Source organism: Lygodium microphyllum, chromosome 23 (genome assembly GCF_053477565.2).
Source record: "Lygodium microphyllum isolate KBCC chromosome 23, Lygodium_microphyllum_v1.1.10, whole genome shotgun sequence".
Lineage (NCBI taxonomy): Eukaryota > Viridiplantae > Streptophyta > Polypodiopsida > Schizaeales > Lygodiaceae > Lygodium > Lygodium microphyllum.
In genome coordinates this window covers 81,476,374-81,503,231 of record NC_141157.1, presented here as the reverse complement: position 1 = coordinate 81,503,231, position 26,858 = coordinate 81,476,374, and the positions used below count along the sequence as shown (strand labels likewise).

Here is a 26,858-nt window from a genome sequence, read left to right as displayed (position 1 = left end):
GGTGATCGCACAATAAATGAGCACAATAGGACCTTGAGTCCTATAAATAGGAGTCGGTGCCCTAACCCGAAGTGCCCTTAGTGCATTCGCACTAAGTCACTTCACAACCATTGTGATCAATGCTACTAGCGCCCATCCAAATATCTAGGGACATAATACTTCCAACTTGTGTTTGATCATCTAGAGCTGCCGTATACTACTAGCCACCTCATTTAATGCTGTGTTTTGCTGTCCAGCCCTGCCGTACTGCTGCCACATCATCATCTACTGCTGCTTTTTGATGTTGCAACTATCATCTACAGTTCTCCAATAAAATTCCATTCTTTATTGCTCATCAATCACACCAATCCAGCCTTTTGAGCTGCATTTACTGCTTCCTAACACCTTCGAAGGTTTTCTACAATGTTTCGAGAGCTATCAGAGTATGACACACTCTTCTACTCATACTCTCTAACCCATTCCTCGAGATATTGGAGTTCGAGGGTCAGTTTTCACCTTGTATAGTGCATTTGCTGCATTGAGCACTATCTATTCATTCATTATTCAGATTTCATTACCTTCAATGCTCATTGTCTTTGTATTAACCCTAACCCTAACTATGTTTCTTTATCAATTTGTGTTTTCTTTATCAGTCTGTGTGTTTGTCGTACAATTGTATTTGTATTCTGTAGACAAGCGTTTCTTTACACTATCGTGGTTGCCTTCCTCATCCACGTGCTGCTCGTTGGCTGCCTCTAAAGCATGCATTTTGCATCCTATAGGACTGCTGCCATCATTGCTTCCCTTCACAAGATGCCGTGTGATCAAAGGTGGACTGTTGCTGCTGTGATTGGGAAAGTCTCACTCTTGGCGCTATTTCCAGCATCTATGACTCCATCAGCTCACCAGCAGCCCTAGTCCTCATCAAGACAGGGAAGCCAATGGCCCCATACTTATCATTCCATACACCCTTCTTCCTTAAGCATTCGAAAGATACTGTTATTGTGCAATCGTATATTTTGTGCTTCCTCTATTTGCCCTAGAATTTCTTGATAGACGTGTATGGCCACAGCATTGCATTTATAATTTGTGGCATGCATGCTATCTTGAACAAAAAAATGTGCAACTTTTGTTCCAGCAATAACTAGCTACAGAAATAGAATGGCATGCCGCATCAAAAGTCCATAAAATGGTAGTTCAGTGTTCCTTGACAATAGACTTTCAAGTTTCACCTTATTTCATGCATGTGGCCTTTAGGAATGCCGTGCATTTCCAGTTAACACAACAAAGAAGAGTCTTTAAGTATATGGTGACTGATCATCAATGGAACTACAGCTGGGGAAAGAATAGGATACAGCCCAAGGCACATTTGAAAAGATTCAGTACCCTATGGCAGGTCACATTCTCATCCACCTGATTTTGGGAACAACACAATATGGCAGGGAAAACCTGTAGGAAGATTAGCTGCCCTCTACTATTGTTTCCAATTACATGTGCATGCAAGTTCATGTTTACACAAAACCATTCAAAGTCTGGACAATCTTGACATATAATTTAGGCATCTATAGCATCCAAAGCCAAATTGTGCATATTTACCTCCCCAAAAGCTCTTGGAGTTCCATGTTGTAGGCTGTTGACTCCTCCATATTTTGAATTCTTCTGTTGGTAGACACTCCTTCCAAGTTTCTGGTTGCTGCCACGACATCTGTGGAAGTGGCTCTACTACCTGGGACATTGTTATTTAGCAACTGGGTTACAGGTCGATTTGCTGTCTGTCTCCTATGACCTATTGGATGAGCATTTCTCTGCTGAGTGTCTGCCTGGTTATTATTGACTTGACCTTGTAGAACAGTTTCAAGTCGGAAGCGGAATCCTTCCCTGCATTTAGAAACTCATATGATTATAGAATATACCAATTCTCATGATGACAGAAGTATGTCCTGCAAAATAACTCCTGAAGTTTTATACAGACAAATGTCTCATGATTTCATCTAGTGTTCACAGGAAACTATACTTTAGTATATTTTCACAGCTAGAATTTCAAAATCCTGCTTTTTTCTTGAGAAAAAAAAGTTGAAAATTTGCCATGTTAATTCTAGGACCAGCCAAAAACTGACCCATATCCTTGCTCTTCCTTTTTTCCACCGGTTGTGAGAAATGTTTTTCACAAGCACTACTCATTTCTTATGTAAAGCAGGAAGCACTTATTACCTTATTCCACTGACAGCCCTTCTTTGTCTGAGTTGACCTAGCTCTCCTGCTGCTGAAGAAAAAGGACGTTCCTCCTCCCTAATTACTCCTGTCCGCAAAAATCTTCCTCGTAATAGGGACTGCAAAAGTTGGTAAAGGTTTCATTGGTCATTTAAACACTAAAAAGGTAAATTTTATTGAAAACGATGCAAGCACTTTGATGTATGAGTCTTTAAAACATGCAATTTGCTAGAGCATGCAACCTCTTATCTCGAATAAAGGAAAATACATTGGCCACTGATTCACTATGTATCATGCTTCAATCCAACATATGATGCTCGTAAATAAAACCTGCAGGCGATGTCGATGGGCAAAATCCGACACTGCACGGTGCTGTAGGAGAAGATCGAGCTCCCTTTGCCTCTCCTGCTCTGCTCTCAATAACAGATCAAGAATAGCTTGTCGGTTGCGCTCTCTTTGCTGACTTCTTCTTAACATAGAATTGTCATCTGCATCTTCCACCTCTTCTTGCCCAACTTCATCCCCTCTTGTTAGTCCCTGTGCTTGCCTTCCTGGAGATCTCCATCTGGCATCCCGCACACCGTTCCTTTGTTCTGTTACTCGAACCCACTCACGTGCAAGTTCTCGCACCCTTTCCCTCTCATTCTCATCCAGCCATGCACCTCTATGCTGAGCATGATCAGCAGAAGAAAGGCTCCTCATCTCATTGTCTGTCATGAGCCGTTGTACAATCTGTCGAACATGCTCTCTTTCACCTTCCTGGCTTTGGCTTTGAGATGGTTCCCTGGTGTCATGTATGCTAATCCTTTCAATTGTTTCATTAACTTCCCAAGGCCTATAATCCATGTTCTCTGATTGTAGCTGCTCATCAGTATAACCATTTGCATGTGTTTCCTCATCTGCTGGTCTCTCCTGATTATCCTGTGTCTCTTCTTGCCCTTCAGCAATCACCCTCTCAATCTCCTCAGAATTCTCAGGACTCCCCACAGTTTCCCCTCCAAAGGCCACCATATTCTCAAGGTCATTCCTGGCCTGTGCAGTTCTTTGTTCTTCCTCAAGTTCCCGCCACATCTGTACAATAGAAGATGCTCTCCTACGTGGTCTTTCAGCTTCCTCGAAGTTGGGATGGGGACTTGATGTAGATTCTCTCAAAAATGAGGCATCTAAGGTTGACACGGTGTGAAGACCAGCCAGGGCTAAGAGTTCAGCCTCACGGGCTTGTCTCTCCATTGTAGTGATCATTTCCTGAGCGTGCTGTGCAGCCCACATGCTAAGGACCCTTGACCGCGGTCGCTCCTCTAAACGAGACAGATCCGTTGCTGTATCATCTCTAACTTGATCCTGTATTAACTGACTCCTATTTTCAATTTCATCTGTGATCTCTTGACTATCCAATCTGTGTTCTGTGCTGTAAAGTGCAGACTCACCAGTTTGGTGCACTTGAGCATCTGGTTCCTGGGACTGGTCATTATCCAAATGCGAAGTACCATGACAGCAAAAATGACTCTCGTCCTCCTCATGCTGTAACTGATGTTCATCATGTACATCCTCATGCATGCTACTGCTGCTACCAATTCCAGAATCATGAGCAGAACTGCAAGAAGCAAGGACCATACAAGTATTGAGATGATCCCGCACCAGCTCCTCCAATCCACGTCTAAACTCTGCATCAGCATTTGTAACTGTGTGGGATTCCATCAGCCGAGTAACTTCCTGCTTTTGCTGCAACTGTTGTAAATGTAGTATGGTTGCCAAGCGTTCATCCATGTCCTGGTTGGGTTCCTCTGTAATTTCAGAACCTTCATTTTCATGCTCCTGACTCGGCATTTTCTTCTACTTTGCAGACTGCAGCTCAAACATGCATGCAAGATTCGGTATGATGACTTGCTCAAAAGGAATATCCAATTTTGCCAAAACAAATCTGTTACTCAGAAACTTACACAACTCTTTAGGTGCCAGCAATGCCTAGATGAAAATGATGTCCAACGCAAAACCAAAGCAAGCTGGAAAGAGCCCTAAAAACACTTTCATAACAGAAAAAGGAATTGCAATAAAACATTTCAATTTATACATCGCCTGTACCAGTTGCTCTGAATAATAAGAAAGATTCAGGTGAAAAAAAAATCAGAGATTCTTTTCCTTTTTCTGCTACTACAACCGACATATGATGGACATGGTTGCAAAACATATAGCATATTCAGCAGTTTCTTACAAAGCTGAGGCTGATGATAATGGTAGCAAGATCCAATATTCTCATTAGAAGCTGACAGTAGGGATGGTCAAGACAACCTAAAATGGTTGCTCTGAATGTGCTTAAATCAGGTCCGCCCACCAATAATAGATTGGTGGATTGTTGACACACATTAAGGGAAGCAAAATTTTAAGAATAGGGGTGGACCTCAAAGAACTTCTGTTAATAGATATCTGCATATACCTGTGCTTGAGCTTTTGATCTTGAGGGTCCGTTCTTAGCTCCTAGTCAATGGACCAGTATACTCGTTGAGAACCGATGACATACGCCATCGAAGTCTGAAGACATACGCCAGTTGAGAGCCAAAGACACACGCCACGATACGAACCTGTACGGTGTGTGCAGTGGCTGGTGGTTAAGCCTGCATATGGAAGGGTTTGGTCCCTGGTCCTTATTATTGATCATACACTGCTGCTGATTTTCCTCTTTCTTTCTTTCTTTCATTCACTCCTGGATTGTTTGAACCGGAGGTCAACCAGAGGTGCTCCAAAATGGCTGCTTGGAGAAGGATGATCATGCAGCAGGTGCGTTCCTTCTTTTGTTCGTTCCTTCCTTTTGTTCTGCACTTTTAAGGAAGAAGAAGTATTAAGGCAGAGGAGGGATTTACTTTGAGGTAAAAACTGCAGACCCTGGCGAAGCTACGGTTGACTTCGATGCATTGTGTCACGACTGTGCTGCCATGTGTTTCGCCATAGCCATTATTTTATCTTGCTACATGGCGATCGCGAGGAAGCTCTCTGGAGGAACGGAAATGAGCTCGCAGGGCCAGGCAGCGTTTAGAAGACTAAAGGAAGCGCAAACCTCTCTCTCTCTCTCTCCCTCCGTCTGTCTGTTTTCTCACTCTTACTTATCGAGTATTTCTTATTTTAATTTTTCCAAAGCACTAAAATCAATACCAAAACGTCATTAACATCTAAATTATTGACTATTTCCCAATAATTTAAATTTAGATTAAACTATTGCTATAGTAGTTGGGATCAAGGAGACAATTCTTAAGTAAAAACGATAATAAGCAGCAAGTGTAAAAATTAAAATCTTGTTGCATTATTTTTACACGATGAGAATTAAATTTAACTATTGCAATGGTCGAGATCGTCTCCTTTTTCACACTCTCACTTATCAAGTTTTTTAATGTTATAAATGAGCTCCAATAATTAAAATCAAAATCACAAATATTATTTAGCTATTTGCAAATAATCACAATAAACCAAGGATTGAAATAGTTGAGATGGTCTCCTCATCTTTATAAGGGTAGGCCAAGTGGTTTTTAGTCTTTTAATTTTTTACCATATATTGGACAAAGGTTAGTCCAACCATTTTCGCAATAAATTCCGATTGTTTGCCTAGATCAACTAAATTTGCCACCATTAGCACTTAAATCTAAAGGCAAGGGGAACTATACCTTTGTAATTTCCACTCAAAATTTTCCATAAAACCCTTGCATTTGGTAGAACACCAAACTTTAATTGCCCTAGTTTGGTGTGGCAAATAAAAACTATTGTCCCCATTCTCTCTACTATTGGAAAGATTATTGGTTATCATGGCCCTTTCAAAGTTTTACTCTTGGACCATACATGTTGTGACATAGTGAAGTAGTTGATAGTATGACAACTCTCCAAACTATGTCTCTAATTGTCTATTATGCAACTAAAGGCTTTTGCCATTGGACAACAATCCAGCATTTTGGATTGTGTGATGGTATTTTTCATGATTTTCCTATGCAAAGTCCTATTTGTTGCACATTACTTTATGTAGGAGATTTAGTTGTCTGTATTGCATATTACATGTTGTGATTGTAAGCAAGGGAAGTGGTAAAACCAGAAATTGTTGATATGATGTTTATGCATGTTCGAACTGGATTATTAAGTGCATCAAAAAGGACTAAAAACTCATTTCCTAAAGGTAGATATGTTATCAAAAAAAGAAATCTCTAACCTTACTCATGTAAAATAAGACAAATATGAACTCCATGCTTCACAAAGAATTGAGCACCATTATTAACTTGTGGATATTTAAAGAGGTAGTGGATGAACAACAATAAATTTGATGTAGACGTGCATAAAAAGAAAAAAAGCTAGGAGCACACTACATTGCCCAACATCCACGGTCAAAATTCCTCCACGTGGGGCCATCCTAAGGGCCCAGTGGATGAAGCTCTCCTCCTCTTGTTATCTTACTTGGCCATTGATCCTATCCTTTCCAGGTGGCTTGTGCTACTTGTCAAGCTCTCCTCTTTCCTTAGACAAGCCTCCCTCCAAAAGTGCAAACTGTCCTTTTCTTCCCTATGCCTTGTCCTTGTGCATACTTAAGGAAGCTTCACACCAAAATGTTCTTTACAACTTACCAAAATTTCTCAAAACTAAACTTACAAGATTCAACTTTGGTTTTCTTTACAACATTTAGCTAAACTACACCCCCTATCTCTCATGACAAAGGAATAAATGTTTGCATGCTTTTTGCAAATGTGTCTACGTGTGAAGGCCTCCATGAGGTGTTTTTTTGGAAATGGTCATTCCACTTTATTTTATGCGGAATGCAATCAAGGTATACAACGTTCTAGCCAACAATCTATGGAAATTTAGCTTGTAATGATGAGCTTACAAGGTCGATGAGGTTAGTTGTATGCATGAAGAAATGTAATTCATTCGCAAATGATCTTTTAAACTTGAACACGACAATCATGTGAGCAAAACAATCGTGTTGTTAGCTAAAAAGTGAGATTTCAAATTTGCATCACATTTGTTGCTCCATGTTTGCTCCATACGATCGTATGCCAATTGCATTGGCTTTTGTTCATTAGATGCCCCTTTTAGCTTCTTGTATAATAAAATGATCTAGCACCCTAAGCAAGAGGTTGCAAAAGTGCATGTGAGTCTATCGAGAGCTTGCATGCACGTGCACATGCTCTCTCTCTCTCTCTCTCTCTCTCTCTCTCTCTCTCTCTCTCTCTCTCTCTCTCTCTCTCTCTCTCTCTCTCTCTCTCTCTCTCTCTCTCTCTCTCTCTCTCTCTCTCTCTCTCTCTCTCCCCACACACACAACTAATTAAGAACTTGTCTTTTTCTTTTCCATTTCATAAAGAACCAAGCATCATAAATTCAAACTTATGTGTACCATACTAGTCATCACTTGCTTATGTGTGCCATAAAATGTCACTTAATCCCCTATTAAGTATATGTTTTTTCATCACTCACTATATGACTTGATGTAGAATGTTTATCAAGCACACTTCCTCACCTAAACCCTCATTGGAAGGCATGACCAAAGTCATAAAATGTTTATGTGTGTGCCTTAGAGATATGGTGTAGTCTAAGCTCCATTTGTTCTCTCTCCTAGGAAAATCCTTTCTTTCACCTACAAGTAAGCATGTGCCATTATTTTCTAGCAAAGTTATGCCTTTTTTCAAGTGGAAGAAAGTGGCGAGGTGCATTGTTTATACCACTTGAACATGAACAAGCATATTGTACTTATTCATCCCCACAAACATAGGTAGAAGTGACTATGTGTTATGCCTTTCTAGGATTCTACATCTCATCAACTTTTCAATATCTCCCTACTTCCAATGTGATTTTGACTAGCACTATTGTAATTTTAAGAGTTTGTAGATCCTTGTGGTCATGGAAAAGAGAAAAGCCTTATTCTAAAAAATGTAGAAGCCATATTTCCTTTTTAAGTATTCATCATTGTGTGAAATGAAGCAATCATTGCATCAAACATTTTGATTCAACTAAGTTAAGCAACCCAAATCAAAGGAGTAGCACCTACTTGTGAAGCAAGGATGTGAAAACATGAAAAGTTCATTACCTCTCCATTGATTTGCCCAACCACCCTATAATAGTTTTCTTTTGAAGTCTTGTATGGGTAAAGAAAATCTCTATTCATAACTACACTACTTGTCACCATCATGGGCACACATCCACATCGACCTTTATTACTACACATTCAGTAATACCTCATTAAAATGACAAGCTTATTGAATCCTTCTCAAGTTGCACAAGTTTGAACAAACTTGAATGGCCACCTCGTGTTGTCATAATGAACATTCAAGTTTTCAAACCTCCATAGCTCTTGCTCTTACTTCTACTTGTGCTCTTCTCTTTCTCACTCATTATGATAGAATAATAAAGGGAAGGCATGTCACACATTATGATCTTTGGGAATTCCCACACACTAATCTTACCCTCTCTTGTTCAAACATCCATAGCTCTTACTCTTGCTTTCGCTTGTGCTATTCTCTGTCTCACTCTTGCTCACCCTTTCAACTAGTATCAAAGTGGGCATTTGAGAAGCTTCAGCCACTCTACTTCAACCTAGGAAAGAGAGCTTTGACCCCAACTTCCACGACAACCATATATTCAATCATTTAAGGTAAATATTTGCTCCCCATCTTCCCCAACTCATGCCTCAACTTCAAGACAAGCTTTTATCAATGCCGAGTGACCTTAGAGGGTTAGCAGCAATAGACAAACCCATAATTTTTTGCACATTTTTGAGGGAGTTGTCCTACCCAATCTGCATCATCCATTTACTCAAGCACTTCCTCTAGTCCTTGCTCAGCCTATTGGGCACTTCTTCAAGAACTCTTTGCTTCATCTTGGGCATGATTCAAGAAAGAGATCATTAGTCATTTTCACAATTTAGGACAATAAAGCATTTGAATATTTATGCTTTACTAATACTTTTTCACTAAGATTTTAATATTAGGATTATATATTGATGCTTAGGATGCTCTATGACTTGATTATAACTCATCGTGCTTAGCCATTGGAAGGATCATTGCTATCATAAACAATCAATAGCAAGCATATACTTTGCATGTCAACGTAATCTATGCTTATATGCCATCTAGGAATGCTCTTTAATCGTACCTATGCTTGAAATTTCTAGTCATGTATGGATATTCTCTCCTTTGAGCATTGAGCTTTGATTTCAAGCTTTCTTACATCCATATTTGCAAATATTGCATGGCCTAGTGATCTTTTATTTATGGGCTTGGGTGCTTATATTATTTACATGCTCAAGAATGTATTGTTTGATATCTTTGGGCTTCTCGATGTTATGACATACATGTATCAAGCTTGCTTTGATCTTTGGATACTCCGGTTTGCTTCTAATGAAAATACTTTCAATTTTTATTATAGAACTTTGTTATGCTTTGGTTTAAGATGCTTCTATATCTGACACTTTTGGTTCTCTAATAGTATTTGGTACTTAGAGTTGTATGCTCTTCATTGGTCAATTTATAGTTACATTGAAAGTCGTGTTGCTATCCAGACTTTCTTAGCAATGGAAACTTTTTGTTTTGAACATTTGCCTAAATTTGAGTTTTCATTTATTGCAATATTGTGGATAGCACTACTGTACTTCATCTTTAAGGTATTTTATTGAGGGTAGACACTTGTTTCAAGCACTTTAGTGCTTCTGTTTGGTAAAATTACAGTAGCCCATATATATTTTTTTCTACAATCATTATGGTAGGTGCTTCTAGTAATAGTGTTATCTTTAGCATTGTCAAGTTGGATGGCAATAACTTTAACTCCTTGAAGACATACGTTGTCTTGGTTCAAAATAAGCAAGTTCAACCTTTAAAATGCAAAGGCATAAAGCCAAAAGACCTTGACATTGACAATTGGGAGAAACTTCATGAGCTATGCAAATCCACAAGTATTTTTTCTTTGTCTAAGCAAATCTATTTTAATGCCGTTAAGAGTATGGTGGTGCATGGCAATTATGGGAAAAGTCATGTGATCTTTATAATAAAAGGAGCCTGCGACTTCGTAGTTGTACTAGCTCAAGAAGCTTGTGGACCTTCGCATGAAGGAAGGAACTCTTATGTCTAATCATTTGAATGAGTTCCATTCCATTTGCAACCAACTTATCGCAAAATATTGTCTTTGATGACAATATTAAGTCTATATTAAGTCTACGTTCTTGCTTGTTACTCTCCTTGAGTCATGGGATAGATTTCGTATTACCATTAGCACTAATGGTCTTGAGGGTGGTTTTACATGCTCAAATGTAGAGGGAGCTTTGATGCTAGAGGTTGCTATAACCATCACGATAGAATAGGCCTAAGTCTAGATCTCATGGGCATGCTCATAGTAAATCCAATAGTCCTAAGTCTTCACTTGCCATTATTGTGGAGAATAAGGACATATACAACTACAATGCCATAAGATGTGATAGGATAGGCATGATAAAGGCAAAGAAAAAATGCAAAATAATGCTAAATCATTGGATGATCAACACATCACAAAATCCATTGTCAAGATTGAAGAGATCAATGCATTAGAGTATAGATAAGATGACTACATATTAGCTACTTCTTCACTTGGTACCACATAGTCGATTGATGGTGAGTCTTCATTCTCTCAGTGCTGGTTACTTGATTCAAAAGCTTCCTTTCATGTAAACCCACATTGGAATTGGTTTTACACCTATCGCACCATTTTAGGTTCTATACGACCAGGAGATGATCATGTATGTGATATCATTAGCATCGATAATGTTCACTTGCAGTTTTCAACATGCACTTCTTTTGTTTTGCGTGATGTACATCATGTCCCAACTTTGACAAAAAGCTTATTTATGTTGGATGTTGCTCATTATCATGTGTTTTTTGGTGATTCTTCTTGGGAGATTACTTGTGGCAACCTCATTTCTGCTAGAGGCACCAAAATCAGTAGTCTTTATCCCTTCCTTATTTCTGAATCTACAAATCATGTATTGGTCATCACTAACCTTTCTTATGTATCTCTATGACAGTGTCACCTTGGGTACATGTCACTTAAAGGAATACAAGTTTTGACCCATTTGTAGTATCTCCCACACTTGGACTATTCTTGTTTTAATTATTGTGATCATTGCTTGCATGGTAGGTAGACTCATAATACTCATAAGAACTCTAGATCTATATACATGGGTGAGTCATTGGTTCTTGTTCATTCTAATCTTTGTGGTCACATGCATTGTTAGTCTTTGGGTGGTGCTAAGTATTTTGTCACATGCATTGATGATTTTTTTACATAAAGTCTAGGCCTATCCCATAAAGCAAAAATAATATGTTTTAGTTACCTTTTGTTGCTTTGGTTGAGAACCAGTCTAAGCATAGACTGAATGCCTAAGATTAGATAATGGGAGTGAGTAATTGTATGTTTTCGAGTAGCCCTGTGATGATCGGCATTAAGTATCACTTAACCCCTCCTTATAACCAACCCCAATAATTGTGTACTTTTGGGCAGTCCCATGATGATCAAGCATTAAGCATCACTTAACCAATCCTTATAACCCACCCTAGAATGGTGTTATTGAGCACATGAATAGGACTATTCATTAGGAAAGGGTCCATAGTATGCTCAGTCATGCAAAGGTTACTTCGTATATTTTGGGTTGAGGCAATTGTTGTTGTAATCCATTTGATTAACATATCCCCACAGAAAGGTGGAGTGGAAGTGAAAGCACGAGTGGAAGCAAAAAGGGACCACAAGCTACGGAGGTTCAAGTAGGAAGAGAGAGATTGGTGCGTGGAAACTCCATCAATCACAATGTGTCACTATCTTCCCTTATTCTATTGCCACTTAAAAGAATAAAGAATAAAGTGATAATGATGTGTACCCACCACTTGCAATGTATAGGTGTGCGAGTATAGTGTACAAATAAATGTAGGCAGCTAGGCACAAATGGCCTTTAATCCCCAAAAACCTCCCACTTAGAGGTGAATGTAGTTGAATGTGGAGAAGAAAAGAAAAAAGTAACAAAGTCCAAAGTGTACATAAAAGTACAATAGGATGAGGAATAGATGTCATCTCATCCTCCCATGTCCATCACCTTCTTAAGAAAGGCATAAGTTTCACTTGAATACTTTTATTGAGCAAATCTATAGGATTTGTGTTTGTAGGATCTTAACAAGCTTAATGGACTTGTTCTCTACCACCTCTCTGATGAAGTGATAGTACACCTCAATGTGCTTTGTCTTCACACAAAAGACTAAATTATGGGCCAAATTCAAATGTAGTGTAGGAGTCATACTAATACCAAGATCTGCAACTAGGTGGCCTAACCATAGGGCTTCCTTGTAAGCCTCAATAGCTAATTAGTCTCTTTATAGTAGACAAGTTCATGCATTTCTGCACCTTGGACATCCAAGAGATAATACCTATAGCAAAGGTAAAGATATACCCACAAGTGGACTTTCTACTGTCTGCTTGTCCTAGATAATCCAAGTTAGAGTAATCCATGACTCGTGTATCCTAGCTACCATGGCAAATACACATATCTATAGTATCTTTAAGGTATCTCATGATACCCTTCATAATGTCCCAATGTTGCTTGCCCGATGTAGCCATATAATATGCTACAACTCCCATAACAAATACTACATGAGGTTAAGTGGTTATCATGGTATACATCAAACTAACCATTGAAAACTATATTTTTTCACAAAGCCCTTAGGCTACTGCATATAAATATCCGCATGCAGGTCCCCATGTCAAAAGGCCTTCTTAACATCCATCTAATACGGATCCAAAACCAACTAAGCAACCAAGGCCAAGATCGAGCATAAGGTAGTCATCTTGACCATAGGAAAGCATGTCTCATTAAAATCAATTCCCTTTTCTTACTTAAAACCCTTAGAAAAACCAATCGGATCTCATAAGTTGACTTAGGGCAACTAGGGGTACTCTTCAGCTTGTACATTCACTTGCATGGCAATGCACCCTTTACATCAAGCAAGAAAACTAAATTCCATGCATCATTATTCTGCAACGAATTAAACTCAAATTGCACAACCCTCTCCCAAGAATGAGAATCGCCTTTGAGCTTAGCCTCCTCGTATGTAAGTGGCTCAACAGAGTTAGATCGTATATATATATATATATTAGACTGTATCCAAATTGGTTCTCAATCATGGAAAGAAAGTACTAAAATGTAGGCAAAATATCTAATTTCTACTTAATAGGATAAGCCCAAACCTTATACGAATAATTATGTATGAATGTAACAAAGTACTTTGCACCACCCAATTATTAATAGGGCATGAGATCACAAACATTTGAATGCACAAGAGCCAAAGGCTCACCCATATGTGTAGAGCTAGACTTCTTATGTGAGTTACGAGTATGCCTGCCATACAAACAATGATCACACGACTCAAAACAAGAATAATCAAGAGGCAAAAGATACTACAAATGGGTTAATACTTTCATTCCTTTCAAAGACATGTGCCCAAGATGACGATGCCAGAGAGATACATGTGGAAGATTGGTAACGGTGGCCAAAACATGGTCAATAGACCTAGAGACTAGCAAAGAATAGAGGATGCCAACCTTGGCACCTCTAGCAAAAGAAGACTGCCATGGGTGATCTTCCATGAAGAATCACCAAAAGATACATGGTACCTATCATTGTCAAATTATCCAATTGAAACAAGTCTTTTAGTCAAAGTCGGGATATGATGTACATCGTGAAGCATAAAAGGAGTACTGGTACCATCACCTATATCAATGATATCCAATGCAATGTCATCTCCTAGTCCAAACAGAACTTGTAATAGTACGATAGCTATGAAACTAATGATAATGTAGGCCAATCATAGCTTTGCTTAACTCATATAAACTAATTACAATGTTGAAATTGAAAGCTCGTGACCTTCTATGTGCTTGTGCTTATTTGAGAGAGAGAGAGAGAGAGAGAGAGAGAGAGAGAGAGAGAGAGAGAGAGAGAGAGAGAGAGAGAGAGAGAGAGAGAGAGAGAGAGAGAGAGAGAGAGAGAGAGAGAGAGAGAGAGAGAGAGAGAGAGAGATCTAAATAGAAGTCTTAAATTAAAAAGCTAGAAAAAAGAGGTGGTTTTGGGGGGGCAGGGCAAGTGAGCAATTGCTAGATGGCATCCCACCAAAATGTTCATTTAATATATGGTAGAGGTTGTGTTTTGTTGTTTTGTGCTAAAGGGCATTGACTTGGACAACAATTGACCCTAGTTGGGATGATAGTGAAGCCTATCTTTCAACCTAAGGGCCATGAAAGCACCCTTAAAGTTGGTCGTAGAAGTTTTTGTTTCTATCCACTTTTACCTAGATGAAATGAACTATGAAGATTCCTTTTCTTCGAGACCAATAAAACCAGGAAAAACAGAACATACATATCTCATAGCCCAAATTAAAAATTCTAGAATCTAGATGGCACATCCACATATCATGTAGCTGGTGAGGACATGACCATGCCTTCTTTATTGGGAAGGAATTTGCATTACCCATGATTTGTCTCATTGATCAATCTAAGGGGCAAAGGACTACTATATTTTAAGGTTGTTATGGTTTATAAATGATGATTTCTTTCTCATTGAGGTTACACCCCCTTTTTTAAATCTAATGGCAAAGACATTGTAGCTACTACCTCAGTTGTCAAGTATGGCATTCATGATGTTGCTATTAATCAATTGCCATCAATAATATACAACTAGGTATGATTTAGATATGTTGAGATGATCAATGATTCCCTTATTCCTCTTCTTGTGGAGTAGTCACACACATGCACATAGAGTAGACATGCTTGGTAGATTAGAGTCTTTAGATATTGGGTATTGTATGTGGCATATTTTTATTCAAATAGACTTTCATTTTTAGGGGAGAGAGAGACATACAAATTTTATTCAAATAGACTTGCATTTTTAGGGGAGAGAGAGAGAGAGAGAGAGAGAGAGAGAGCTCAACAAGTTCTTCTAGATGAGTTCTAGATGCAAACTATTTTATCATAGTATGTAACATTAGACATCATAGGTTAGGATCAAGGAATGTTTCTAAGATGTAAGATGTAAATACAATTAAGGATTTGGACACTAAAGGATGCATCATTTGAAGGTTTTATGAAAAGGAAGATATGGAAGTACAAATTGTTTGACTCACATAAAACCTACGTTTTGTATCCAATAATTTATCTCATACATTTAATTAACTTTAAAAAATGCATCATTACATGTGAAGCATGTCATTTGTTGCACATGAAGCATATTTTTTGTTTTATTTTTTGTGATCAAAGGGAAGCCAACATGAAGTGAGTGAGGTATAGCCTTGAAAGATTTGCAACAATGCCAATTGTGCGAAAACCATGCTAGCTAGGCCAACTAGTAGTGTGAATTGACTAAGGTTTGTATCAAGTAAAGATCCCAAAAAACATGTAGGATGAGTCTTCAAAAGCCTCTTGCAAGTTCACCCTCGAGATAAGTAAGGTCCCTGAAATGCATGTAGCAATAGAAGCTCAGATTATGTTCCTTCCAGTTACCATAATCAATAATTAGAATCTTTATATGCTACATATATCAATTGCTCAAGCTATATTACTCAAGTGTGAGCAATCAACTTTTCAAATTTATTATTTAGAGTAGATGCTCACATTCTTTTAAATACAGCCCAAAATGAGGAGGAGGCCACATTAAGTAACTAAACCAACAATTTACCTCCTATTGTAATACCTAGCAGTGCCATAAAGGCCAAGCCAAGAGGCAATTCAAGAGCTCAAATAAAGGGGGTCTCATTAAAAGTTATGCAAAATGTCAACAATGGCACCCTAAACTAGGATAAATGATTAATATATTTGTAGAAACTAATTGATGTAAACTAAACAAATCACATAGACTATACAAGTATTGGACCTATCATTATCTTGAATAGCATTTGCTACAAAGTCGCCTTGAATAGAGAGAATCTTACTCCAACCTAGAGTACCTAATGATAATAGGGCAAGCACAGATGCATGACAGCTTCAAATTTTGGTTCATGTAGAGTCAACTGACCCAAGTAGGAAGGCATATAAGATCAGTAACACATAGTGGATGAAGCCACATCAAAAGCTATATCAATAGACTATAATCATATGCATGCATAGGGACTATGTGCCACTACCATGCACTTGTACTAAACAAGCTACATGCCCCTTAGGAACTCATGCCAAATGAGCATTGAAACAAATGCAAATTACATCCTAGTCCTACAAAGAATTGCTTGAACTTAGAAATTTCATGAGCTTGACACCTTTGGAATTGGGTCTCATTTGCAAGAGCATAGAAACATCAGCCTCATGATTAATACATTGGGAACAACACAACATGCACTATCTACAAGTTAACCAAAAAATAGTAGACAATCATGTGACATTAATTCAAGTTCTTATGCATATGTTAGGGAGAGAACAGTAATATTCCATCAATCTAAACACCAATGAGGGTCAATCAATGATAGTTGATACCACAAGTCAACCTTTCCTCTCATGCTTACATATGTTGTTACAGGGCATAACTCCTAAGGTGCAACAATGTTTAAGAAAGTATTATTAATCTTTAAAGAAGCATTTGCATTTTACCTTACATAAGTGGGTTTTCAAGTTGATAGAATAACAAAACCTAAAGAATGGTCCAACATCCCGCCTGATCTCATCTATGAAATGAACGATTAATAACGAAGACATAACTCACTGGTTCACAAAAAAAAGGGGGGGGGGGGGGGGGGGGGGGAGGGGGACTACATTGCGTATGCTACTTTTGATTGCATTCAAAAACGATTCAAAACACAATAAAACATATTGATTCATTAATACATATTTCCATAACATAACAAATGGCATCATTTTCTTGTTTTAAAAAATGCTACATATTTTGATAGAAGATGAACATCTAGATTGCCAAGTGACTAGCATTAGCTATGAAAGATAGCTATCAAAATAGAGTCTTCATTACCTTACCCATTGGTTGATAAATCTTACAATTTTAAGCTAATTTATTAGAACAAAAGTGGGTCTTAGTGGAAATAGCGGAGTGTCTAATGACAATAATTCCTTGGGGGTCATTGCCTAAAAATCCAAATCGACTACACAGTCAAACCACAAATTACCTTCCATATGTTTTCAAAAAACTCATTTAGGCTATCTTTGTCTCTTAGAATCATTTGACTCTAGTTGACCACATGATGTAGATTAGGCTTGTCCATGTCTTTCTTAACATTTTTTGAGAGGGTTGTCCCAAAAGAAATGCTCTATACTTTCCCCCTTTCTTTGACAAAGGATGCATTCCTAAACTTAGATAACCTCTCTTTGGTTGCTAATTTATTAGCAACTAACTTTCAAACTAAAGCATTCCTTTTTATGAGAACGTGTGGCCCTCCACACCTTTTTTTCTTATCGTGATTCCCCTCGGCTTGTTTTTGTGCCAAGAACATGCCATCTTTGAGATCCATCGAGCATTTGGCTCTTTGAAATCGATTCTCTTTTTCCATGGTGAGACCAATGGTTTGTGACTTGAATTAACTCGGTGCTTCAACAAGTTGCTATTATCCACTGTATACAAAGTGGGCTATCCATACTTTTATCTTGGATGGGATTGTCTACATCCACTTAGCTTCCTCTATGTTTAGACAATATCTATTCATGATCCCTTTAGTTGAGAAGAGTGGTTTGATGTTCATCCCAAATGTCTATCTAGTAGAATATGCCTTTCTTGTGGAGATTATGGCTAATTTTGAGCTTAGATTAAGTAGGAAGAAATATGTGAACCAAATGCTAAAGAGTAGATAAGAATCCTTCTTCCCTTTAGAAGCACCATGCCATGAGAGTTGTGGACCCTAAAGGCAGCAATAAGCCATTGAGTACTACTTCATCTTGACTTTGGAGGAGCCATTGAAGATCATATCCATTAGTTACATTTTCAAAAAAATTTAGATCCAATGATATAGAATAATTAACCAAGGATGTCCCTTTAACACTCTTTTGATTACCAAAAAGGCAAGTATGAAAGCTTTTTTTCAAAGGTTCTAATCTAGCTCCTCCTTCTAAGATTGAAGATAACTTCTGGAGAAATAGCTAGCTAGCCTTTGCCACCACCAAAAGACCAAAAACACTTCTAGTAAGAGCCTATACCTTATTCCAATAAGAGGTTGCACAAGGACATATCATAGCTACAAAAACCATGATAGGTGAGAGAACAACCTTGAGAGAAGGAACAACTTGCCTACAAGACCATAAGTGAACCCCATCCGACTCTTGACCTTGATCCTCATCCTCTTGAAGAACTAGTCAAAGTAGGCCTTCATTGTGAAACACCAATCCCATTAGGAAGCCCTAGATAGTGTATTAGACTTCCTTTTTTAATGTCATTAAAATCTAGTTCAGATACCTAATGAGGGCTCTCCTTCTAGGAGAGATATAGAAGCTCTAACTTAAGGTTAACTATTTTGTAACTTGACAAATAAGCAAATTCATTATAGATGGTTGGTAGCTCTTAGTTAGAAGTGTGATGAATTAGATGATGGTATAGTTGTGATGCATGAGTAATTCCAGACACAAATATTGACCATTTGGCAAGAGTAAGGCCTCGATGTAGCCTCTCCTTATGTCATGATTGATATTATGTAATAATTGATGAGTGACCACCAAGAAGAAAGGGAGATTCTAGGCAACCTTGCTCAATACTCATTCTAAGGAAAATACTATTAAAATAACAACCATTAATAGAGATAGTTGTAGATGCATTGCGGAGTAGGGTTCTTACTATTTAATAAAACTTTGATCAAAAGCCAAATTTTTGCAATGGCACCAAAGAAAATTCCTAGCATAGTCTATTGTAAGCCTTCTTCATATCCATATTGAGAATAAGAAACTACTCATTATTGCCCAGCGCACATAGTCATTTCCTAGTGCCATATCTAGGATGGCATCATGGATATTCCTCTCATGAACAAGACCATATTGACTCATATGAACCCTAGCCCAATCCTCATGGTCATAGCCTTCACCAATAATTTATATGGTGCATTCAACATGGTAGGAAGATTACACTAACTAGGTGGCCTTTTTCTTCTTCTTGATTTAGAAATAAGCTTGATGATACCTTCATTGACAACCTTTGATAGACATTCAAATCATCTAAAATAGTTTGAGCATATTATGCAAGTCATTAGTACAAGTATCCCATATAGCCAAAAAACAGACCCATAGAGAAGTTGTTGAACTTGGAGCTCTAGACTTCATAACTTTGACTATCTTAAAGAGCTCATCTGTGGCCAATGGATACCCTAGAGAGAGGGCTACATCGACACGTGCAACTCTATATAAAGCTCCTTGCTCCTAATAAAACCTATAGTGTCTTGTAGCAGTAGATAAAGAAGAGGAGAATCATTAGGTGAGCAAAGCAAATTAGCAAGAAGATAACTTTGACATTGTTGAGTTGAATTGAATTGCCTCCACCCCCAGCTTAGCTTGTTTTCTCCTATTGTTTTTACAAACTTTGTGGCCTTTTGCATATAGTAATCCCACCTATTATTGGGGTATCTTCTATTGCTTTGCAAGAGGACCAAGATTTTTGGGCATCTTGAATAAACATGTAGTGGTGGTGGTGGCTGAGGAAGTTATTGAGATATTTGCAATCACACCTACTTTAGTCCCTTTGTGAGGAGCAGTGAGGGCTTAGGACCAGAATCCCATATGCACAGTAGAAGAAAGTACTACCACTCAATTCCTATAAAGCATTGTACTTGCACTCTTTTTCAAATGCAATCATAGTACTCTTTTCTTTCCAGTAAAGTGTCATGTCACTGTCAATACACAAGATTGTGTTTATGAGTCCAAGTCTCAATCTTGGAACCTAATTCACTTGTGTAACAATTTGTCCTCGTTAGGGTCAGTGTCTTCATGAGTTTCTTTTTTCTCTTTCAACCTCCATAGCTTCTGCATCTGCCATGCTCTAGATCTTGCGTATTTTTACATGGTATCAGAGCACAGCTGAGCATGGCTTAGCACGTCTTAGGTTTCCTCTCAGCTCCTTCAGCTCCTCTTCACCCCTATCCAGGTTAGGAACAGTGTATGACTTCATTTCTTCAACTTCATGTTCAGTGCACCTTAAGGCAACCATAGCCAGTTTGAACCCTGCCTCCTTTGAGCTCTTGGATCTCTTCATAGAGATCATCTTAGCTCATGATGTCTTCTAAGAAATCATTTATCACATCAGGGCGCTTCATCCTGGCATGAGCAGCCTCGACATTGGCCCTTCTATAGCCCAACATTGTCAAAATTGGAGGTCGCTGCCTATTTTGTGCCACAGTCTGGTCATATTGCTACTGCCGTCACTACAGTCGACGATCCACGTGCTGGTTATGGGGCTTTTGAAGCCCTATATGTAAGCCTTCTTCAAAACAGAGATATCTTGAAATGATCGCCTCCGTGAGCTGCTACATCAAAAAAATTAGACCCCTGTTTGAAACCCTATTTTGGACTCCATAGCCAACTTCTCAAAAGCTTCAAATTTTCATCATTTTCTCTCTCCTGCCACTCTGATCTGAGTCCTACTTAGTACCAACAAAGATTTGAGCATTTAATCAGGAAGATTTGAAAGACCTTGAAGATTTAATCAAGTCAAACTCAAGCTCCTCCTGTACTTCATCTTCTCACTCTTTCTTTACTCCATTTGGATAAGCCAACTACTGCCACTGGAACAACCCACTGCCACTTAGAACTGAAGGTCCCAGCATCAAATCAAGAAGGGGAAGATTTGGATCTAAAAGAACTTGAAGGATTTTTTAGGTTTGAAAGACTCAGGGAAGAAACATAGTGTCTACTGACACTCATTTTTTAGTGATCTAAACACTTGTGTCTCTTGACACATCTCAACCAACTCTTTTGTTGCTTAAATTTGATAAGTCTGAAGCTGATTTGCTATTGGTCCCTCAAGTCGAACATGGGCAAAGATTCTCCTACTGCCCATTTCAAAGGAGTTGGGTTTCATACCTAGCAGACCCGCATCACATTGATCCTGATGAAGAAGGGCCTCTGGGCTATTACCACTGAAAAAGAAAAGAAGCATCGTGATGCGGATCTTGCTATCACTTGGCAAACGAAGGATGATAAGGCTCAGGCCATTATCAAACTAGAGCTAGACGATAGCTATATCCACCATGTGGATAACTATGAGACTTCACAAGATACATGGAAGAGACTTGACACTTTGTTCGGTGCACAGTCTAAATCATCAAAGTATGGTCTCCTAATTGAGTTTTTCAGGCTTGAAATGAAGTCCAGCACATCACTTGCCACACATCTAAATTACATGGAAGGACTTCTGACCCAACTTGCAGGAATTGACATTAAAATGGAAGAAGATGTTTGCCCGGTATTCTACTTAAGAGTTTGCCTCCTGAATATAATAATGTATCAACAACTCTAATTAATATGCCAAACCTTGAACTTCTTGATATCTAGGCATCACTATTAGAGGAGGAAAAGAAGCTAAAAACTAAGGACCAAGTACCTCTAGAGATGAGCATGCATTATATGTTGGCAACAGGTAGAAAGGCAAGAAGGATAAGCTCTTCTGTGACTTCTACAAAAGGACCGGACACACTGAGAAGTTCTGCCACGCCAGAAGGAGGTCCCAAAAGGCCTATCTAGTTGCAGTCAAAGAAGAAGAAGAAAATAGAGAAAAGGAAGAAGAAGAAGACCACTAAGAGAAGGACAAACCTCATCAGTCCTTCTATCCAGACAGACTTTTTTAGCTGTGTATTTCCTAGTCCTAATGCCTCAGACATAAACTTGTAAACTCCTCAATTAGCCTTGTACTACAGCCTTTGTACACTTTGTGAGGCCCCTGTTACAGCCTCTAGATGTCCATCATGTTTGTGGTGCCCACACTTAGCCTTTTCTACGACAGCCTCTGGTGTTTTGTTATGTTTATGGTATGCCCACACTTTGCAGGTGTTGCTTTCACTAAAGCCTCTACACACTTTGTACTTCTGGTTGTGATTGAGGAGGGGTGTTGAGATATTTGCAATCACACCTACTTCAGTTCCTTTGTGAGGAGCAATGAGGGATCAGGACCAGAATCCCATACGCACAGTAGAAGAAAGTACTACCACTCAATTCCTATAAAGCATTGTACTTGCACTCTTTTTCAAATGTAATGATAGTACTCTTTTCTTTCTAATAAAGTGTCATGTCACTGTCAATACACAAGATTGTGTTTATGAGTCCAAGTCTCAATCTTGGAACCTAATTCACTTGTGTAACAATTTGTCCTAGTCAGGGTCAATGTCTTCATGAGTTTCTTTTTCCTCTTTCAACCTCCATAGCTTCCACATCTGCCATGCTCTAGATCTTGCGTATTTTTATAGAAGTTGGGATTCAATTTGCATGGAGGGTGTTAACCCTCAGATGAACAAGGTGGAAAATCCAAAAAATCTAAAGTAGAAGACAAGGCCAAGGCAAAGGTGGAATGGAGGACGAAGGCACACAAAGAAAAATCTAAAAACACAAGAAGTATGAAAAAGTTCTAAATCAAGAAGAGGTGCACAAGAAAAAGCGCAAGTCAATACTTTCGTAAAAGAGCGCAAGGCGGACCTTGATTTATTTTAAGAGCACTACGGGCTTTGACCCATGCAAATTGTAAAGGTAGATGGGCATTAGGAAGAAAGCTAGGAGAATAATGGAAAAAAGGGCCTAGGCTATGGCCGACCATGTTAAAAGGGGATGATCGCCCAAAAAGGGATTTAGGGCTTTGTATATAAAGTTCAAAAGATGAATGAGAGCTCATTCTTTGGTGTGTGGCAAAGTGAACTCTTCTTTTTCTTCTCTTCCTCTCTTCTCTTGCTTGCTTGTGAGTGCTTGAAAGAGGGAGTGTAAGTGAGTGTGTGAGAGTGAGAGATCTGGGAGGTGAAGCTATCCACCATCTCCTCTCTTCTTCTTCTCTTCTCTTCTATCGTCTCATGTGGGGCTATGGAGGATGGAACTTGGAGGAAGAGGCTTGAGGATGCTTGAGCTTGCATCATGAATCGTGGAGCTATCGGAGTGCTTGAGAGAGGAAGTAACTCAATTGGGCATCAAGGTAAGCTCACAACACTCTTAGAGAGGGATAGCGCATCGACTATGTGAGAGGTAGCCATTAGTGCTCGCTTGAAAAACTTGAACAATAAGCGGTCTGTGGGTCTTAGCGGTTGAGCTTGTACTTACCTCCACATTTTGGTTCCATTGTCGGGACCAACGGATTCAAGCTTGAGCATTGCACACTTAAAATCGAACCAAGCAATCGATGACCCATACAGCTTTGTGGAGAAGTTTGAGCAAGTTTGTGAGGCCAATAGCCTCACTGATCCTATTCAACACTCCCAAGCCTTTGGATTGTGCTTAGGTGAGACAAGGGTCGGACATGGTACACAAGTCTAGATGTTGCAGAGCTTGCCAATTTCAATGGCCTGAAAAATCTATTCATTAAGAGATTTTCCGAACCAGGGTACTCTGATAACTTGCTGGTACAACTCGTGAATACCAAGCAGAGAGAGAAAGAGGACATTCGAGATTATGTAACCCATGTGAGGAGCCTCTTCAGGAGAATCCTAATGGGTGAGAGACCAACCAAAAGAGTGGTATCCACAGTATTCATCAGCGGTATACAAAGTGAAGAGCTCTACAAAGCCTTGGCCAACAACTCAAGCTAGTAGTGAGATGCACTGGCAAGGGTCTTTGAGGAAGCTATTAGAGTGGACAACCAACTCAAGGAAAGAAGCACTAGAGGCTTGAATTGAGAAGAGTCCAGTACCAGGGGTTCCGAGAGGGCCTCAACGCCGAATGAGAGAGCATGCCCAAGCGTGCAAGACAAAGGGAAGGGCACTAACTCGGGACAAGAGCTAGCAGAGATTAAGATGGATATAACCAAATTACAGGAGATGATGAGATGACCAACGCGCCCACATGTCCAATGTGTGCATTGTGGCAGAAACCACTTGCCAGCTAAGTGTTAAGATCCTAGGTCACGACCTTGCACTAATTGTGGTAGATTCGGCCATGACACCATGCAATGTTGATTACCTCAGACACTCCTATACCCACAGCCTTACAGTCAATCCTACCTTGCAAACATGCCACCGAACTTCTTTCTAAGGGGAGTCCCATTGGCTCTCTTGGAACCTAATGATGCTAAGCCACCCATACCTAGGATGGAAATAAATCCTATAGGTGTCCCTAGACCACTTGGACCCTATGTGACCCACCCACCGAGTGATACTCCAATCCACTATGTGGACAAGCCTAGCGGTGATGAGCCTTATGTAAACCCATACGTGTCGTATGATCAGGAAGGAAACATAGTCCTTATGGACTACGACTAGTGCCTGTGATGGCATTAGGGAGGGGAAGAGGTAGAGGCCTAGGAGCACAAACCTAAGAGCCGATCATGTGTTGGAGTTGCGGTCACCCAGGACATATTTCTTTGTGCTGCCCGAGAGGGAGCAAGTAAATAGAGATAAGGCTGCCTTGAGATGCTCTGAGTGTGGAATCACTCATCTCTTTGTCGATTGCCCTAGGTGAAGACCATCCTCTAGTTCGAGAAACAAACCATCGATTCTGTTGGGGTTGTTCGGCATCGAGACACTCGATGGGAAGGCCACTCCTACACCGTTGCATGTCATGATCTGCACATAAATGAAGCAAGCCGGCATATCATTGCTAGGTCCTAGCAACCTTGATGCAACCTTAGTTGGAAAGAAGAGTCGGAGACGAAGGAAGAAAATACCAAATGCTAGGGTCACCCTCAAAACCAGAAGTGCCACAACACTACATGTGGGGAGGAAAGTCATTGATGCAGAGGAAGAAATGTCGGCTCCACGGACGATTGAAAGGGAAAGTGCTAAGATCGGAGAGTACCCCGACTAGAAGTGCCAACTTGAAGCCATCAAGAAGGTGAAAGAATGGGTAAAGGAGGCTCAGGAGAACCTAAAAGATGTTGAGCCCATACTAGAAGATGAGATCGATGATCTCTCAAGCATGAGTGGACCACTCTCTCTACCACGACCAAAATCAAGAGAGGTGATAACACCACAAGCAAAGCCAACTAGACAAAGGCTAAATGCTTTGAGCCAGCAAAACAATCTAGGCCATTGGCCAAGAACCGCAGACTTAGGAGAGAGGCAAGTGACTAACAACCTCCTCAATACACTGGTGACCACCCCTATAACTCTAAGCTTGGGCGACTTGCTTAGGCAACATTCAATGCTATGGCTAGAGCTGAAATGGTGGGTCGAAGAACCAAACGAGCCAATTACCACAGACTTGCCTGAGCATGACGCAGAAACTCAAATACCAAGTCTGATGCTACATTCTATGCCTAAATCCTTTCACATTAATACTTTTTGAGAAGGCACAGAAATGCATGCAGTATTGCCAGTCCTAGCCCTGGGAGATGTCAGAAGAAAGAAGATTGTAGACATAGGGACAGGAGTGAGTGTGCTAAGCCATGCAGTACTCTAGACCTGGGGTGACTCACTGGTCGAGACTGCTAGGTTCAACGTCATGTTGGCTAACGAAATGAAGGTGAAACTGTTCGGAGTGTTGAAAAATTGGCCAATGAAGATTGCAAAAATACAATTCTCAGTTGACTTCATAGTCATGAAGGGAGTGGACTATGACATCCTGCTAGGTTGACCTTGGAAGTGCAACACGAGAGTCGTAGAAGACTGGGATAATGGTCTCATCTTCTTAGACAATCGAACTGAGGCTATAAGAGTAGACATGGACACTTGGAAGACTACGCCAGTCGACCTAGATGCCATCTCCACCATGCTGAAGGGCGACAGAGGGGATCCTATGGGGCACTTACCAAGTATATCTCATGTCATAAGGATGAGTGAGACTGGAAGCATGTTCTTGCTACCATCGATCTACCGTTCTCAGACACTGAGTAGTACAAACATGCCATCAAGGCAACTGGAGCTCAAGGACACACATTCAGTGCTAGTCTGCATGATGACCGAGAGCCTACGTGGAAGACCTAATCATGGTGCATTCCGAGTCCCAAACAATAGACGAGAGCTCCTGGAGATTCTAGGGTACTTGACCGACAAGTCGATTGGAAATCCAATACAAGTGGGCTCTAATCCTCGACTAATAAGAAGAGAATTGTTAGAATCAAGAGAACGAGGAGCAACCGAACAAAGATAGCTCAGACGACAAATGAGGACTGATGTTCCTTCAATGATGAGAGCGAAAAGGAAATCGATACTCTAAAGTATGACACTGGGGGGCATATAATTGAACGATTACAGTTTCTCCTAGACTACGCAAGCAGAGTGCACTTAGAGTAGAGAAAGGAGTCAGATGCACAGATTGCAATCAAACTTGGTTGGAGCATACTGGTGCAATCGACTACAAGCAAGAAGGCCTAGCCCAACCAAGTGATGCACCATTGCTGCGAAGGGACTCACTGTTTGAGCTACGACCACCAGGAGAGAGCCCCTCTACTAGCGAACACAGAGAGTTTGATTTCGAATCGGAAGTCAACTCAGATAGTGACCCTGAAATACCTCAGCCTCCCAAGACTGGACACACTAAGGGGGACATGCTCATCTCCCTACGATGCCGATAAGTAAGGGAGGAACAACGGACACTGAGCAACGAAACGC

The 26,858-nt window shown here is 39.8% G+C and overlaps 1 protein-coding gene across 4 annotated transcripts in view; it reads right to left on the bottom strand.

Moving 5' to 3' along the window:
- The window catches only part of LOC148016393 (uncharacterized), a 38,606-nt gene extending 33,347 nt beyond the window's left edge, over positions 1–5,259 (bottom strand). For 2 of the 4 annotated variants that reach the window (XM_087664747.1, XM_087664750.1), the window contains exons 1-5: positions 4,625–5,259; positions 4,131–4,193; positions 2,521–4,035; positions 2,191–2,309; positions 1,576–1,857 (exon numbers count right to left, since the gene is read on the bottom strand). In XM_087664747.1, the coding sequence (XP_087520873.1) occupies positions 1,576–1,857; positions 2,191–2,309; positions 2,521–4,017 (1,898 nt within the window). In that variant the 5' untranslated portion in view covers positions 4,018–4,035; positions 4,131–4,193; positions 4,625–5,259. Of the gene's footprint in view, positions 1–1,575; positions 1,858–2,190; positions 2,310–2,520; positions 4,036–4,130; positions 4,206–4,624 lie in introns of all 4 variants that reach the window. The other 2 variants (XM_087664748.1, XM_087664749.1) reach the window with 2 other exon arrangements.
- Positions 5,260–26,858: the final 21,599 nt, after the last annotated feature.